Source organism: Mesitornis unicolor, unplaced genomic scaffold (genome assembly GCF_000695765.1).
Source record: "Mesitornis unicolor isolate BGI_N332 unplaced genomic scaffold, ASM69576v1 scaffold47278, whole genome shotgun sequence".
NCBI lineage: Eukaryota > Metazoa > Chordata > Aves > Mesitornithiformes > Mesitornithidae > Mesitornis > Mesitornis unicolor.
In genome coordinates, this window is record NW_010203409.1 from 805 (window position 1) to 16843 (window position 16039).

General features: G+C 45.7%; 1 protein-coding gene across 1 annotated transcript in view; it reads right to left on the minus strand.

Annotated features, from left to right (window-relative positions):
- Positions 1 to 11174: 11174 nt before the first annotated feature.
- The window catches only part of LOC104545528 (chromosome unknown open reading frame, human C1orf159), a 10120-nt gene continuing 5255 nt past the window's right edge, over positions 11175 to 16039 (minus strand). Inside the window, exons 6-9 of the mRNA XM_010190692.1 lie at positions 15154 to 15288; positions 13193 to 13218; positions 12819 to 12849; positions 11175 to 11775 (exon numbers count right to left, since the gene is read on the minus strand). Of these exons, the coding sequence (XP_010188994.1) occupies positions 11678 to 11775; positions 12819 to 12849; positions 13193 to 13218; positions 15154 to 15288 (290 nt within the window). The 3' untranslated portion in view covers positions 11175 to 11677. The remainder of the gene's footprint in view (positions 11776 to 12818; positions 12850 to 13192; positions 13219 to 15153; positions 15289 to 16039) is intronic.

Consider the following 16039-nt stretch of genomic DNA (forward strand, 5'->3'; position numbering starts at 1 on the left):
CAGTACCACAGCAAGCCTTTGCAGTTCAAACAGGACTCGGATGTGTTGAGGAGGGCAAGGACACGGGCTCGCAGACAGAGCAATCACACTCTTAGGCAGATATAGCTGAAGCTGTTCCCATTTACTCCTCACTCCCTGAGTGGTGCTTCAATTCCCTCTTTGCATCGCATTTTCTAACACCGCACAGCTAGAAAATCCATGTCACACACTTACGTGGAGCCTGAGCTCTTCCCAGCCCTTACGGTGCTCTCTAGTAAGCCTGAAAACCACGCTGCCCTTTTGTTCTAAGGCAACTTGGTCGAGGTCAATGAGGAAAGCCTAAAGCAAGGCCTCCTGCACTGCAGTCGCAGAATTAGCCCTCTGCTCACCTTGAATCCGTACAGAAAAGCAACGCGCTCGCATTGGGTCTGGGCGGTTTTCTGAGCTCAACACAACAACTCCAGCAGAAGGCACAAAGGAGAAAAAGGGGGTGAAGCTTGCCTTGACCTGAAGGCCCAAATTGCCACACAAACAATAGTTTCAAGTCAATATTCGTATCAACAGGCGTGTAAACACTTCAAATTCATCAGCTCATGAAAGCTGCTGCAAACAGGCACAGAAACCCTGATGCACTTCTCTATTTCCATGTTTCTTGCCCAGCCTAAATCCTTGCCCCATGCTCCAGCGGGCTGTTAAAATGATAAAACTTTACTGATTCATACACACAAAATACCATTGAGAGCAAACTGAAGCTGATGCTTCTCAAGAGAGAACAATTAAAATGTCTCCTACATTATGAAAGCAGAACTTTAACAGACTGGAGCATCAACTTCTACCTGAAATGTCCTGGTTTCTCTGGGTAGTTATTATTTTAAGCCATGCATCTTTTAGATTGTATTGAAGTTGAATTTATTTCCATTATTAAAAATTATTTTTAAATACAAAGAAGCAAAAGGAGCCAATGCTCCAAAGGTTTTTTCAGCAGTGAAATGCTCTGCATGGTTCGGAGTGCCCCCAAATCTATCAAATCACAGAATCGCTTGGTTGGAAAAGCCCTCTGAGATCATCACGTCCAACCGCTCCTGTCTACCCCCTAAACCATATCCCTAAGTACCTCGTCTACCCGCTCTTTAAACACATCCAAGGATGGTGACTCCACCACCTCCCTGGGCAGCCTGTTCCAGCCTCTGACGACCCTCTCAGGAAAGAACTTCCTCCTTATCTCTGACCTGAACCTCCCTTGGCACAGCTTGGTGCCGTTTCCCCTTGTTCTATCCCCCATCACCTGGGAGAAGAGACCAGCACCCACCTCTCCACAACCTCCCTTGAGGCAGTTGTAGGTGGTGATGAGGTCTCCCCTCAGCCTTCTCTTCTCCAGGCTAAACAACCCCAGTTCCCTCAGCTGCTCCTCATCAGGCTTGTTCTCCAGAGCCCTCCCCATCCTTGTGGCTCTTCTCTGAACACGCTCCAGAATTTCAACATCCTTCTTTTAGTGAGGGGCCCAGAACTGAACACAGCACTCGAGGTGCGGCCTCACCAGTGCCAAGCACAGGGGGATGATCACCTCCCTGGACCTGCTGGTCACACTGTTTGTTGCTATCACTGCAATTAATTCAGGATCTTCGCCATCCATCCTCCTTGGAAACTGATGAAAAAAGTAATTAACAGGGGATGCTCATTTACAGCTGCTAAAAGCTGCCAGGATGACTGACAGCCTGGAAAGAGCAGAAATGCTTCTGTGGACACAGCAGCGAGATGAGCAGAGCGCGCTGCTTTGCTAGCAGGAAAAGTTGTGCCTGACCGGTGATCAAATCCATCCCTGTCTTTGGCCACGGCTGAGAGCACAAACCAGCGAGTTATTCACAGTTCCCATTTTCACAGGGCACATCTGGATCCTGTCTGCACATCCTATCCTGTCACAGCCTCGATAACCTGCACTTTGGGGCAGCACTGGCTGGCCACAGCTGAAATCCAGGACACCCAAAATCAGATGTCAGGGATTGCCTTTTTCCCCTCAGTTCAAGGACAGGAACTGCTGGAGAGAGTCCAGCGTAGGGCTACAAAGATGATCAAGGGAGTGGAGCATCTCCCTTCTGAGGAGCGGCTGAGGGAGCTGGGGCTCTTTAGTTTGCAGAAGAGGAGACTGAGGGGAGACCTCATTCATGGTTATAAATATTTAAAGGGTGAGTGTCACGAGGATGGAGCCAGGCTCTTCTCGGTGACAAACAATGATAGGACAAGGGGTAACGGACACAAACTGGAACACAGGAGGTTCCACTTCAATTGGAGAAGAAACTTCTTCTCAGTGAGGGTGACAGAGCCCTGGCCCAGGCTGCCCAGAGAGGTTGTGGAGTCTCCTTCTCTGCAGACATTCAAAACCCACCTGGACGCCTTCCTGTGTAACCTCATCTGGGTGTTCCTGCTCCGGCAGGGGGATTGGACTAGGTGAGCTTTGGAGGTCCCTTCCAATCCCCAACGTACTGTGATTCTTCTGTAATTAGCATTAAATGAGCCACCTTTAGCTAACCACCTCCCCTACACTTAACTTGAAGAGCTAGAATATCATCATCTAAAGGACTGACTGATACAGCTCCTGGTGCTAGGGAGTTCAGCTATTTCCTGCCTTACCAATATGCAATTAGGCAGTGACCATGAAAATGAAGCTATCCTGCAGTCATCTATTTGCACCAGGAAGCACTTCTCCATTAAGTCTTATTCTTTTTCCACCACTTCTTCGCCTGCCATCTTCACGACCCAGAAGGTTAAACCTAGAAAAGGAATTGCACCATTACTTTGTGTGAGTCAGGAGCATAAACCCATCATTGGCACTGGGCACTGAACTTCCCAGGGAGTTTCCTTAAGAAAACATCGCCCTGCTTTATTTTGATAAAACCTGCCTTCCCAATTACGTGAAACACAAAGGAAGCCTAACTGCAAAACCAGAAACCCTTTCAGATGCGGCATTGCCAAAGTAAATACATTTGAAAAGAGTTTGCAGTCAGCAAGATGTGCTTTCCCAGCACTGGAAAAAAGCCCCGAGCTGTTTTGCCCAGGAGTAACTTCATAAAGCCAGGCCCACCCAGAGACACCACCCAACTGGAGACACATTCAAACCAAGAGAAAGTCCAAGCGAATTTGGAAGGAGTGAGATCACCCAGCAGTAATTTTCTTTCTGCCGCCCATCAGCAACACGTTAGAGCATTCACCAATTGTCTTTTGCAACATTAGCGTACTCACCAGTGAACTTTTCCCTGCTCCCTCTCCACAAAACGCAAGTGCAGGCGCAAGAGAAAGCACAGCTACAAAAACGCTGGTTTCAATTTTGCTGCTGTTTCTTTTAGTAAGGGAGGAAAGAAGAAAGCACAGTGCCAGTACTCAACCTAAAGACACTTTGGGATGGATTTAGGACCTGCAACCAGCCTTGCTTTACCTCAGCCATTAAAAACACGCAGAGACAGTGAGCAAACCTGCAGACACTAAAGCAACACCCCAAAACAGCACTGCCCACCACACCTAGGGGTGCTGGGCTGCACAGCCACCCCACAACCACGCTTGGGAGCTGCTCGCAGCTCACATTAGAGCCAAGGGAAGCTTCCAGGCAAGCTCAGGCTATGGGAACACAGACAGGTTGGAGCCACAAGGATGAAGAGATGGGCACAATGGTGCTTTCACACTCCCTGGCAAGCTCCCACAATCTCTGCTCCTGCTCTTTGCAGGCTCTCGAGACAGCACCCATTGCTCCCCAGCCCCACAACCTACACAGAGACACAAGCCCAGTGCCCCATAGCTTTACCTGACCAGCTCCATGCTCTGCAAACCCCCGTGTGCTGCCCAAGGAGCCCTCTCCTGCTTGTGACCAGCTGCACCTGAGGGACCTGCCCCACTGAAAGCCCCTAAAAAGCCCAGCTGGGATCACAGCTGCGGCCCCACAGCAGCAGCACTGGGTTAGGAGGGGTTGTCCTGCAGTTTGGGAAGATGTGCTTCTGCAGACACCAGCCACTGGGCTTAAGGAACACAAACCATACCGAAAAATAAGGGCATGATCAAAGTCAAGATGCAAGGGTTTAATTTCATACTAAATTGCATTGTGCGACACCATATTCCACCCAGATAATTGTCTTTAGTGCTCCAGCAACAGAAATGTAACTCAGTAAAATCTCATCCTCCCCTGCTTTAACTGGCTCTAGTTAAGATACAGACCATCAACCCTCATCAGACGAGCATCCAGTTCAAGTAACACTTAACCTTCACTGCTGCTCTTTGCGTTTTGTCGGCTGTTTGACCGCCGCAATTGCAGGTTCGACCCGCAATGAAGAGATGAAGATGAAGATACGTTTCACTTCACCCAGTTGATGGCACACAAATAGGAATTTACGATCACGATTTGCATCAACCGTTCCATGACTGAGAGCTGTTACCTGCTTGCCTCTATTTTGTCGCACAAGCGCCTGAGAAAGCTACGTCAGCGTGGACGCTGAAGGCGCAGTGAGTGCGGTGCTGTAGAGCACGATTTCCTCAGCTGCTTGGATTCAAAGCACATTAAACTAATCATACCCACTGCCTTTTTGACTTCTACCGAGCGGAGAAAGCTCCCAGTGGTTTAATTTCAGAGGTATGCAAAGCATACGAGGCCTGTGCACACGTAGCTTCCACGCTATCGAGGCCGCAGGGGTTTTTTGAGAGGAGAATTTGTTCAAATGCTGCTAACTCGGAACCGGGGCAGCAGCAAAGCCACTGCAGGCCTGTTTGCACCCGGCTGTGTAAACGTGCCCTTATCAGATAAGGTCGTGCTAAGAATAATTCTGCGGTGATAGGGGTCTCAAGACCTGCAGAATCTTCTGCCTCATCCGTAATTTCTGCACTGCCAAGACTGATTGGGGGTTTGCTTTTAATCTTAAAGGTCGTGGTCCAGCCAACACCACTGAAATTTGACTGCATATTGTCTTTTCTACAATTTGTCTGTCTGTTTGGTTTTTTTTTTGCCAGCTAAGATACGTGCTTAGTTTTCACACAAAGAGGTCGTGGTGATGGGGAAAGCAAATCCCATCCTTGTTCTTGACTGATGCGATTCTGCTTACAAGCCTGATGAGGAGCGGCTGAGGGAACTGGGCTTGTTTAGCCTGGAGAAGAGAAGGCTGAGGGGAGACCTCATCACCACCTACAACTGCCTCAAGGGAGGTTGTGGAGAGGTGGGTGCTGGTCTCTTCTCCCAGGTGATGGGGGATAGAACAAGGGGAAACGGCACCAAGCTGTGCCAAGGGAGGTTCAGGTTAGAGATAAGGAGGAAGTTCTTTACTGAGAGGGTCGTCAGAAGCTGGAACAGGCTGCCCAGGGAGGTGGTGGAGTCACCATCCCTGGATGTGTTTAAGGAGCGGGTAGATGAGGTACTTAGGGATATGGTTTACGGGGTGGACAAGAGAGGTTGGACGTGATGATCTCAGAGGGCTTTTCCAACCGAGCGATTCTGTGTGATTCTGTGTGTGCTGGGAGGGCAGCGCCAATATCAACCGAATTTCCAGATGTCCCAGCTCTGGAGGCCTGGGACATGATCATAGGAAGTGGATTGCCAAACTCGTTTCACTGCAGAAACCTGCAGTCAGTAATGATCTGGGGCTTGATGTGAATTGGCAGCAGATGCTGATGAAAAGCGTTATTCCCTCACTGTAACATCGCTAATTGCAAGCGCCCTCAGTCAAGTAAGGTCCCGAACCTTGCTACCTACAGCTCGTTCTCTCCATGCGTTGTAAACTGGCAGTTCATTATTTTCTAAAGCTGCACGCAAACAAGCTGCATATCCCCATAGTTAACTTATTCCTACATCATTATCTCCAGCACAATTACTGCTAAAAACATTCCTGTAGCTGTTTCAAGCCCTGCCAAAAGTAGTTTGAGCAGCATTTAAAACTTGCTTCATTTTGTTTATGTGTGAATATGTGTGTGTGTGTACGTATATGTATGTTTAAAATGAACTCTTGCAGGTCTCCCTTTTCCTTACCCCCATCGAAAGGTTCAGTTTTCATTCTGTAAGTCAAGGAACTCTTCCTAAGTCCTTAGAGGAGCTGCTGGGTTGTGCTGCAGCGGTGGGGAACGGCACAAGCATTTTAGGAAGCTTGAGTGTTCCGCGCTGAACGACTGCGATCCTGTGGGGACCGGGAGAGGAGAACATTACAACGTGATGGATGCAAAATTGCAACAGGACAGATGACTTAGTTATAAACAACACTCGTTACAAAGTCAGTACGACATGTCAAAACCCTAACCCCTTTTTTATATGGGTCCTGTTACAGAATACAGCAACTTCAATGGTAAGGACCTAATCGTTCGCAGCAAATACCTCAGGGCTGCATCATATCTTAGTGGAACTCTAATTTTAACACTTTACTAAGGGACATAAATCAGCAGGCTCTGAAACAGGAAGTGCAATTATCTGAATGCTGCTGCTTCCAATCAGTTAGCAATAAAAATATGTCAAGGCTATTAAAATGCTAACACACTCTTATCGCTCCCTTTTTTTTTTTCCCCCCTCTCACCGGGGAGCATTAAAAATAAATGACAAACATGCAAAGCAGCCTGTAGACGTTTCAACAGACCTCACGGCGTCGGGAGCAACGCAGGCACACTTCAGCTACTGAGTGCATCTTAAGCGCCTTCCTTCAAGAAGCTTAAAATGACAAGCAACCGAATTCAGAGCGCGAGCGCGTACAACTTCTGTTTGTTTTCTCAGCCAAAGTTACTGTCGCAGCACTGTGGGCGCAGCACAGCCACGCTTTCCTGCCAAGCTCACAGACAGCATTTCTGAGCAGTCACAGGCGGCTGAACCTCTCCACCCAGTTATCTGCAGATCTCGAGGAGATGAGAGCGCCTTCAGCTTTCCCGTTGACTTTTGCGCCTGTAATCCCAGCTGGATTTCCAAGCAGGGCTCCCAAGAAGCTTTTGATGGAGGTAGAAGACAGAGGAGAGGGAAAATAAGCAACTGCAGAGAAAGATACACAAGGGACGACTTCAGCACGCCGTTGATGAATGCCGTGGGGAAGGTACATTGAACCCGGTTCATTATGTTTGCACAAAGCTTTATCACTTAATCCGGCAAACTTTGTGCAGTTTCATAGAGCAAAATACTTTGGAGTGCCTGTATGAGATATCTTTGCTGTTTCATTCTTCACGCACATGACACCCGCCTTCTGGAGGGCCTGTAACCGCAAGGTTTTCGTCGTACAGTTTTCAGGAATGATTGGCACAGCCTTCCATCTACGATGCGCTCATCTTCAGCTGGTGTCACACGGATAAGGGAGACATCTCCTCTCAGGTGTGCAAAACGCAGTCTCAAATTGTTCCCTGTTGCTGTACATCTATTTACGGCTCTCCCCAGCTCGCTTGCTGCCAATTTCCCCGACCGAACTCAGTCAGGGGACTAACGGCAAGGACACCGAGTACTTCCTCTTCCCAAAGGCTGTTATACCTGGGTGTGCATGGTGGTCAGAGTCCATTTAACTGACAAATCCACTTTTAAGTCTTCCTCTCCCAGTGGGATAATTTTCCAGGGCGATTTCTCTTGGTGTGTGCCACTGTCACCTTGGCTTTGACAACAAACCTTATTAGACTTTCCACAGTGCCTGCACAGCAGGCATTAAAGCACTTGGCTCATCCTTCCTCGTCAGCACACCTCACTGAAAGCAGCATCTTTCTCGTACACCAGGCTCCTTCAGGTAGTTTTGTGAGGGAATTGAATTAATTGCTGGATTTAACTACCGGTGTTTCAGACGATATGGCTCAGCATCCCCATTTCCTTTGGCTCTGCTCTATCACGGACTGTTTTGGCAACTGGAGTTAAGAACACAGGATACCTTTGTAAGAAAGATGACCGACAAGAGTACTAAACTCATAGGGAGGTAAGAGAAAGGAGAAAAACACCACTCTTTTTGAAATTAATCTGAGATCAGATGGGGGAACATATCCAAAAAGCCCAAACCCAAGACTATAACATTCAACAGTACGAAATTATCCTGATTATCTGGTACATTTGGCACAGTTTCGTAGCCCCCTGTTTTAGAGCTTCCTTGCCACTCCTGCTATCTTCTTTGAATGAGATTTAAGTAAACACAAACTAATGTAAAAAGCCCATCACTTACTAAAGCTACATTCGCCACCAAAGAGTTACAGGTACGGTTGTTACGGGAGGCTTTTGCCATACAGTTATTATTAGACCTATTAGAGAGCAGCGTAGGGGAAAGGGACCTGGGGGTCCTGGTGGCCAGCAGGATGACCATGAGCCAGCACTGTGCCCCTGTGGCCAAGAAGGCCAACGCCATCCTGGGGTGTATCAGGAGGGGGGTGGTTGTAGGGCAGAGAGGTTCTCCTCCCCCTCTGCTCTGCCCTGGTGAGACCGCATCTGGAATATTGCGTCCAGTTCTGGGCCCCTCAGTTCAAGAAGGACAGGAACTGCTGGAGAGAGTCCAGCGCAGGGCTACAAAGATGATGGAGGGAGTGGAGCATCTCCCTTCTGAGGAGCGGCTGAGGGAGCTGGGGCTCTTTAGTTTGCCGAAGAGGAGACTGAGGGGAGACCTCATTCATGGTTATCAATATTTAAAGGGTGAGTGTCACGAGGATGGAGCCAGGCTCTTCTCGGTGACAAACAATGATAGGACAAGAGGTAATGGGCACAAACTGGAACACAGGAGGTTCCACTTCAATTGGAGAAGAAACTTCTTCTCAGTGAGGGTGCCAGAGCCCTGGCCCAGGCTGCCCAGAGAGGTTGTGGAGTCTCCCTCTCTGCAGACATTCAAAACCCGCCTGGACGCCTTCCTGTGTAACCTCATCTGGGTGTTCCTGCTCCGGCAGGGGGATTGGACTGGATGAGCTTTGGAGGTCCCTTCCAATCCCTAACGGTCTGGGATTCTGTGAGTTACGGTTCTAAGGTGTGAAGATCCAGCCTGTGGCAGAAGAGCCTGGCTTTCCCACTGCAGAACAGGGCAGGATCAATCACCACACTTCATTCTTCAAACTCTAGGTCTGGTGGAGGTAACACGCCGCATAAGCTGAAACAATAAGTATTTTGGGTGTTAATGTTACTCCATTCTGTGCTTGGAAAGGACACACACCAATGACCTCCACAGCCATTAAAAAAAAAAACCAAAGAGCTCAAATATGTTTATTTTGGCACAATTTAAAAATATGCAAATACATTAAATATCAGGATCCACTAAAGCCAATTTTTCAAAATATAGATACGTGTGTAGTATTATTTTGGAGGGAGACGGAAACCAAGACACCACATGATCTATTTAATTTGACAGTGCAAACTGTTTAGACCAGGAGTCCACTGTGTCAGACAGCGATAACGAAAACTGGACAGTGCCTGAAACATAAAGAAATGGTAAAAATTTCTGTTTGGACGGGGGAAGAGAGATGTTATCGTTGAGAAAAACTTGACTGCGGAAGTTAGAGCATTAGATGCTTGACATTAAACCCAGTTACAATATGCACTTGAGGATAAGATAGGGTTCAGACAGTGCAGGGACATGAAAGTCCCTTCAATAATTTATGTGCAGAAAGAATTCATCGGCAACAGAGCAATACAAGAACGCGCCACCTTTGACGGGTTCACGAGCAGAAACTCCCTGCTTTCAAAGGTGCAGTTTCTTGGTGTTATTTGCATAGTTACTCCTTTTCCTTAGGGGTTAGGAAAATATTCAGCAACTAAGTTCAGGAAAAAAAACCTGTGACCTGCAGCTATGATTTCTACCTGGGGAAAACCGCAGCAGCACAAAGATAAAGAGACATCCAAATGACAGAAACGAAACTGGCACCTCCTGAACCTGGAGCATACGAACTGGAGAGCACATTTCATACCGAAAGCTGAAGGGTCTCAAAATGGCATTGCCTGCTGACTTTTGTTTTGTCCAGTAGAACTAAAAATTGATTTATCATTGGGATAGAAAGACAATCTTAAGTTTCTCCATACAGCAATTCAGGCCTTTTTTTCCTTCCAGCACAGAGGCCTCTTCATGGTTTGTTCTTTATCCTCAACCTGTGCCCTCGCTTGTTTGGATGCTACAAGAAATCTCATTACCTTGTAAGAGGAGAATAAATACGGCCGCACTGAAACTTCCACAAAACCAGCTCTATTCAATAAGAGAAATGTATCTCCTCCATCCCGGTTCTCATCTTTTTAAAGAATAAGCTTTTAACCAGAGAGAAAAGAGAACCTGGATCAGAAGGTTTGGGCTCTCCATATGGGTGTCACGTCAGCTCAAGACAGTTATGTTCACATTTTCCTGAAAAAGAGAACTGACTGTTCCAGTTTATGCTCCTGCCAGTGGATGCTGGTGAAGAGCTTCCAAGTGATTTATTTTAGGAGCGCAGACCCATAATGGAGCGCCAGCGAAACCAAAACAGGCAACAGCAACACAGGTAGGTGGGAATGCACAAGTCACATAGTTATCATTTCACATACGGTGACAGCGACGCCTCAACCAATTTAGCAACCTCAGGTTTTTCCACTCGTTTCCCAGTCACCCACTCGTATGCCCATGCCACTGTGCCCATTTTGCTGATGTTCACATGGCAACAGAGTCAACCGTGCCAGGAAGAAAACACAGTGAAGGATAACTTAGCCAAATACATTATTTTACAGCAGCTTTCATTTCCTGATCAAGTGAAAACTACACCGCACAGCTGGCACAAGACGGGCAAGAGCGAGCATCTGAGAGTGGGGCTGGCACTTTCAGCAAGGAAATACTTGCTGAGCTCTGTCATAAGGTGCTGGCCTGCAGATGTCAGGCACGTTAACAAAGAGCTTGACCAAGGAAACCCCTTATTGCATTGGCAGAAATTCACCTCACCTCTCCGGTTCATCTCAGTGCTCACTGCCACGTCCCAGGGATGCACTGCTACCCTGCAGGAGCATTGGTTTCCCTTCCAGTCCTGTGTTAAGGGAAGGAAGCCAGTGGAGAGAGTCTTTGCAGGACAGACATAGCAGCCTATCGGTTACAAAGCCATAGCAAACAGCTGTTTGTCCAAGGACTGAGCTAAAGCTACTGGAAAAGCTTCCCACCAAACTGGACCCATACTGACCAGAGCCTTCAAAAGCACCAAGAACAACAGGATCTGGATAGTGGGGCTATTTTCACAGTTAAAACCCAGGGTCAGTTATGTCATAGGCTGAAGAGGATGCTCCGGGAGGCATCATTTTTTGCTTCAAAACTGCATGTTAAGTATTGTTATAGTGTCCTACAAATTAAAGCAGTGGCACTTAGTGTTAGCATCTACAAGTGGGTCCTTCAAGCAAGCCCACATCCTTGAGTAATCCCAGTATTTTGCGTTGGCCTGCAGCACTGAGACATTCAGCTCTGGGGACACAGGACACATCACACCACAGGAAGAACAACTTGCCCAAACTGAAAGTGTACCAAAGAAAGGCAGATTCTTTAAGGATTTTAAACACAGCGTCCGTAGGAGACAAATAAAACCCCAGAGCTGCAATAGTGCATTTTAAGATCACCGAACTGGATGTAGCCTGCCATCAGCATCTTTACACGAGTCCATTTTTCTGTTAACGTTTGGCACAAACCCTTTGACACGGTAATTTGGCTTCCATTTAGGTGAGCTGCTTGCAATGTTTTCCTGGCACTTCAGTGGATTCAGAAAAGGTTTCTTCAACACTGCGTACACTTACAAAGTCCTCAGTCAAGAACGAAGGCTAAACGTTGCTGACCCTGGTTTCGGAAGAAGAGATCATAGCAGCAGATGCAGACGTCACCAGTGACCGTTCCCGTCTGACATATCGTGGCTTCCGAACTGCAACGGTGGGCACAGAAACATCATTAGCACCTGCTGCATATGCATGCTTTTCTCATTAATTCAGTACACCGCATGCCATCCAGCAATTCCCGAGTGACCAAAGTCATTCTGGACCTTAAAAACCAAACGAAACACACAAAAAACCTCCAACACAGAGTAGCTTTTCATTTTCAGTCCTAACAAAAGCCTCCGCAACTGTACTTTCTTTTTAAATAGGTGTCTAAATTAAAGTAAGCAAACTAACTTTTCCCAAACAGCACTAGCTGGCAGTTTAAAAGCTAGACCCAGACTGGGTCTAAACATCTAAAAAATGTTTAAAAGTTAAAGATGTGGTCTAAAACAACAGATGAGATCAGAGTATGAACTTCTCAGTAGTATTTATAGATTGAAATGATGAAAAAAATGGGGAGGAAAACTGAGACAAGCTGGTTAGGTGAAACCTTCCCCAAGAAATTAATGCCTCCCTGAGTTTTACATGTAATAAAAAACCCATCTTGCCAAAAAAAGGCCAACCTACCGACACCACACACACCACGCACTTCTGTACAGTCTGTTATTTGTTTCAAAAAGGTGATAAGCTTCAAATCAGCAAGGCTGAAAATGAGCCAACTTGGCATTGTCAAGAAGATTCCAACCCTGAAAATAGGTCCCGGGCTGAATAATTTATTTTTGAGAGCTTATGACAAAATATTGCATCGACTCTTTATCTATTAGGACGGAAGGAGAAGTCGAAGATCTATTTTAGGAGCTGTCAAAGATCTATTTTAGCATCAAGTACTCCATCAATACTGTACGCCTACATTAATTAAAGCAATAAATCCTATCAAAAAGGTCTACCAGACAGACTTCATTGGATTTCTGTCCCCTCCACAGATCCCCCAGTTCTAAACCAGGCTTTGCAGGTAATTATTTTGACTCGCTGGGTGCTCTTGCACATCCACTTTGAGACAGTTTGCCTGCTTTTCAATAAAGAGATGCATAAAAGGGAAGCCAACAGGTAAAATATTGGTAACAGCACAGCCCAAAGAGCAGATCCTCACCTGAAGAAGCTGGGGGAGGTATCATGGATGCCTGCATAACAGAAAAATGACCGCGTCAAACACAGCACCTTTTGTCTTCACAGTCTTTCATGAAACAATACAGGAACATTTTAGGATTCCAGTCATATTTACTGTCTACATCATCTTTGTTGGAGCAAGTAACTCAACAGAATCCATATGGTCAGTATTTATAGTTCACCTTTTTTTTAATTTTTTCTTCCAGTTTGGACAAAGAACCCCAAAACATATTTTATTTTTATTTCAGCCTCTCACATCAGATTGAGCAGCTCCCTGATGAACTGTTAAAACTCAGTTGTTGTTTACTTGCTGTTTTATGCTTGCTTGTTCCTATCGGAAGGACAGGGTTTACTTACTGTTTCACTAGGCTGGAGAACAGATGCTAAAAGAGAGAGAAAGAGAGATACTAACCATCATTAATCTAGCAGGCTGGAAATGCTAGTTTTCTAAAAATACATGAACAGTTCTATTGTTAAAACAGTTTTGTCACAAAGACTACCAAAACAGACCAGAACGTTCAGAAACCCCGTTAACAGAACACATTGTCTGTAGGACTCTTTTCGAGATTAGAGAAAAGGGGTTGCAGAGGTCTCCAAGAATTACTTATTTTGCTTTCAAAGGAGGTAGCCACAGCACTACCTCTTTAATATGAAGAGGTTTGAGCAGGAGAAAATGACACTCTGAGCCAACGACCAGAAACAGGCGGTGCAAATAGAAAACAATTGAGCAGTGAAAGATGCAACCCTTTTAGACAAGAAGTTGCTGCCTTCGCTGGCCACATGATAATCATCATCCAGACAGAATGAAAGCTGACGTGGTAATAAGCCAGGGAAGTGTTTCTAATGCTTCTCCTTCAAAGGAGGACACCAGTGCTTTAGCCTGCTGGAACTCTCAGTACAAAATGTGTCACACCAGCCTCAACAGAGGCCTGGTGTCCTGCCAGCTTAGAAATGTCACAGAGCAGCTCTTGACCCACTTAAAAACTCAAGGAGAATCTTGTACTAACTAAATTTACTTGAAGATAAATGCAAAAGCAACACAGAAGCTTCAACATGGCAGTTGTGATTAGGATACTTGCAGTTCCTGTGGCACTGATCTATTTAGACCCTAGGCAGCTACTGTTGTACATGAAATGATACATGTGACATCCCATGAAGTTACTATGACGAGATACAACATTTAGCCAAACGTTGGTATTGTATTGCTCCACCCACCCCCTTCTTTTTCTCTTTCTAAGCTTATTTCTAATGTGACAGCCTAGCTTGAGCTTGGACCTGTAAGGCGTGAATGAAAATAACAGGAGGTCGGTTTGTTTAGCAGACCTGAGCAGTAAACAGCTCGCTTTCAACAGAAGGAGCTCTAACACAGCAAATGCTGTGAGGTTGTCATGGGAATCATTCAAATTGACTGTGTGAGAGTCACAGATCGGCCCCAGTTTCATGCAAAGCACTGGGCAAAATGGAAATACCACCTTCCACATATTTTACTCATCACTTCCTAGAAATTAAAGACCAGTAAAACGTGGACACATAGAACAGCTTCACAGAAACTGAAGCACCTGAAAGAGGCCTACATAAAGTCTTGGTGCCCTATGGCTAAGCACACCCCAGGTGTTCTTTCCTTAGCTCTTCTGAAACCATGAAGTCAGATCACTGCATTTTAGTTACAGGGCTTCGTTTCTCAGTCACAGGAACGGCAGAAAGAAATTTCATTATAAAAGGAAAAGTTAAGGTGTGTCTGCTTTAATAAAAAAACACCTTATCAGGCAGATAGCTCTTCCAAGCCCCAGTAAATCCTGCATTCAGAGGGCAAACACAGTTGAATGAGTAGTGCAATAATGAGGAACCTCAAATTCTTTCAAGTTTTGTGTACTGAAATAAACCAATATTATTAAGTCCCATAAAAACGTGCAAAAAGCACTGGCTGCTGCCTTTTTCCTTCTTTTCCTTCTTTAAACCTGCTATCTAATATGCAGTGACAACTAACATCAAGTGTTGCACTCTGGCAAATCCTTGAAAGCTCCAAAAACCAGCAGCTGGGTTAGTGAGCGATGCTGTATAACGAGCACCTCAGCACACTGATAGACAGAGAACGGACATCCTCTGCACTGCCAGAAAAACATGGTGCTACAAACACAGAGCAGGAGAAAATTCTTCATTGATTTGCATTGCTTTGGATGATCCAAAGAGGTAGCAGTTGCTACGTTAAGTTAGAACACTGACGTGAAGAAATGTAAAAGGGTTTAAATTAAGAACTGAGCAAAGGCCAAGACTTAAGAGATTAAATAGTTTAAAATAGTCATTTAGAGGTGTTTTACCTTTGTTTCTTCTGTAGAAAACATTAGGGAGTTTATTGGCACGTTTGAGGTAGAAGAAAGAAGCAACAGACAGAATCAGGAATAAACTAATGAAAAATGTCCCTAAGATGAGAGATGCTGCCACTTCTGGGCCCCCTGTACAAAAAAAATTAAGAAAAGAGAGAAAAAAGGACTGTTATTCACTAGAAATCTTCCCTAATAGAAGGTTTAAACAAAAGATAAAGAGCAACTTCCTGATGTTCACAGGAGAAAAACCAAACCTGAGGTTTTGGGGTTTTAATATACATACAGACCTCACTGAAACATCTGCAAAGATCTTTCAACGCTAATTCTGTTCTATGAACAAGTCCCCAACCCCACCTGCCCAATGTCAGGAAAGCCTTAATCTCTACTTCCCTGAAGAAAGCCACAGTTTTCTAATCCATCGTTCTGTTTCTTTTATACAACTTTCAAACCCAGCACTGGGAGGAACTCGACATTAATATGTGTCTTTTATTCTTTAAATGAAGTCTCCTGAAGACAGAACTTGTCAACAGACAGTACAGCACTGGTACAGTACACCCTGTATTATGTTTTCCACAAGTAAACCATATACTTTATGGAAACCATCCCAAGGAGGCACTCTCCAGGGCCTCCCCATTTTAAGAAAAAGCGGTTTATGACCTCGCTGCAGACAAACGAGGACTGCAGACCTATCCAAAAAGCTCTGCTTGAGAAGTCCACGTCCTGAAGAGCACTGGATACTTCAAGTATACACACACGATAAATGTTAGAAAGGCAGCAGCAGCACCCAAGTTTGCTGTGGTTGTTTAGCTTGCCTTTCTAAGATGATAAGCACTCGCTCTGTGACACTAAATCACTTCATTTGGCTTCCTATCTCCTGCTG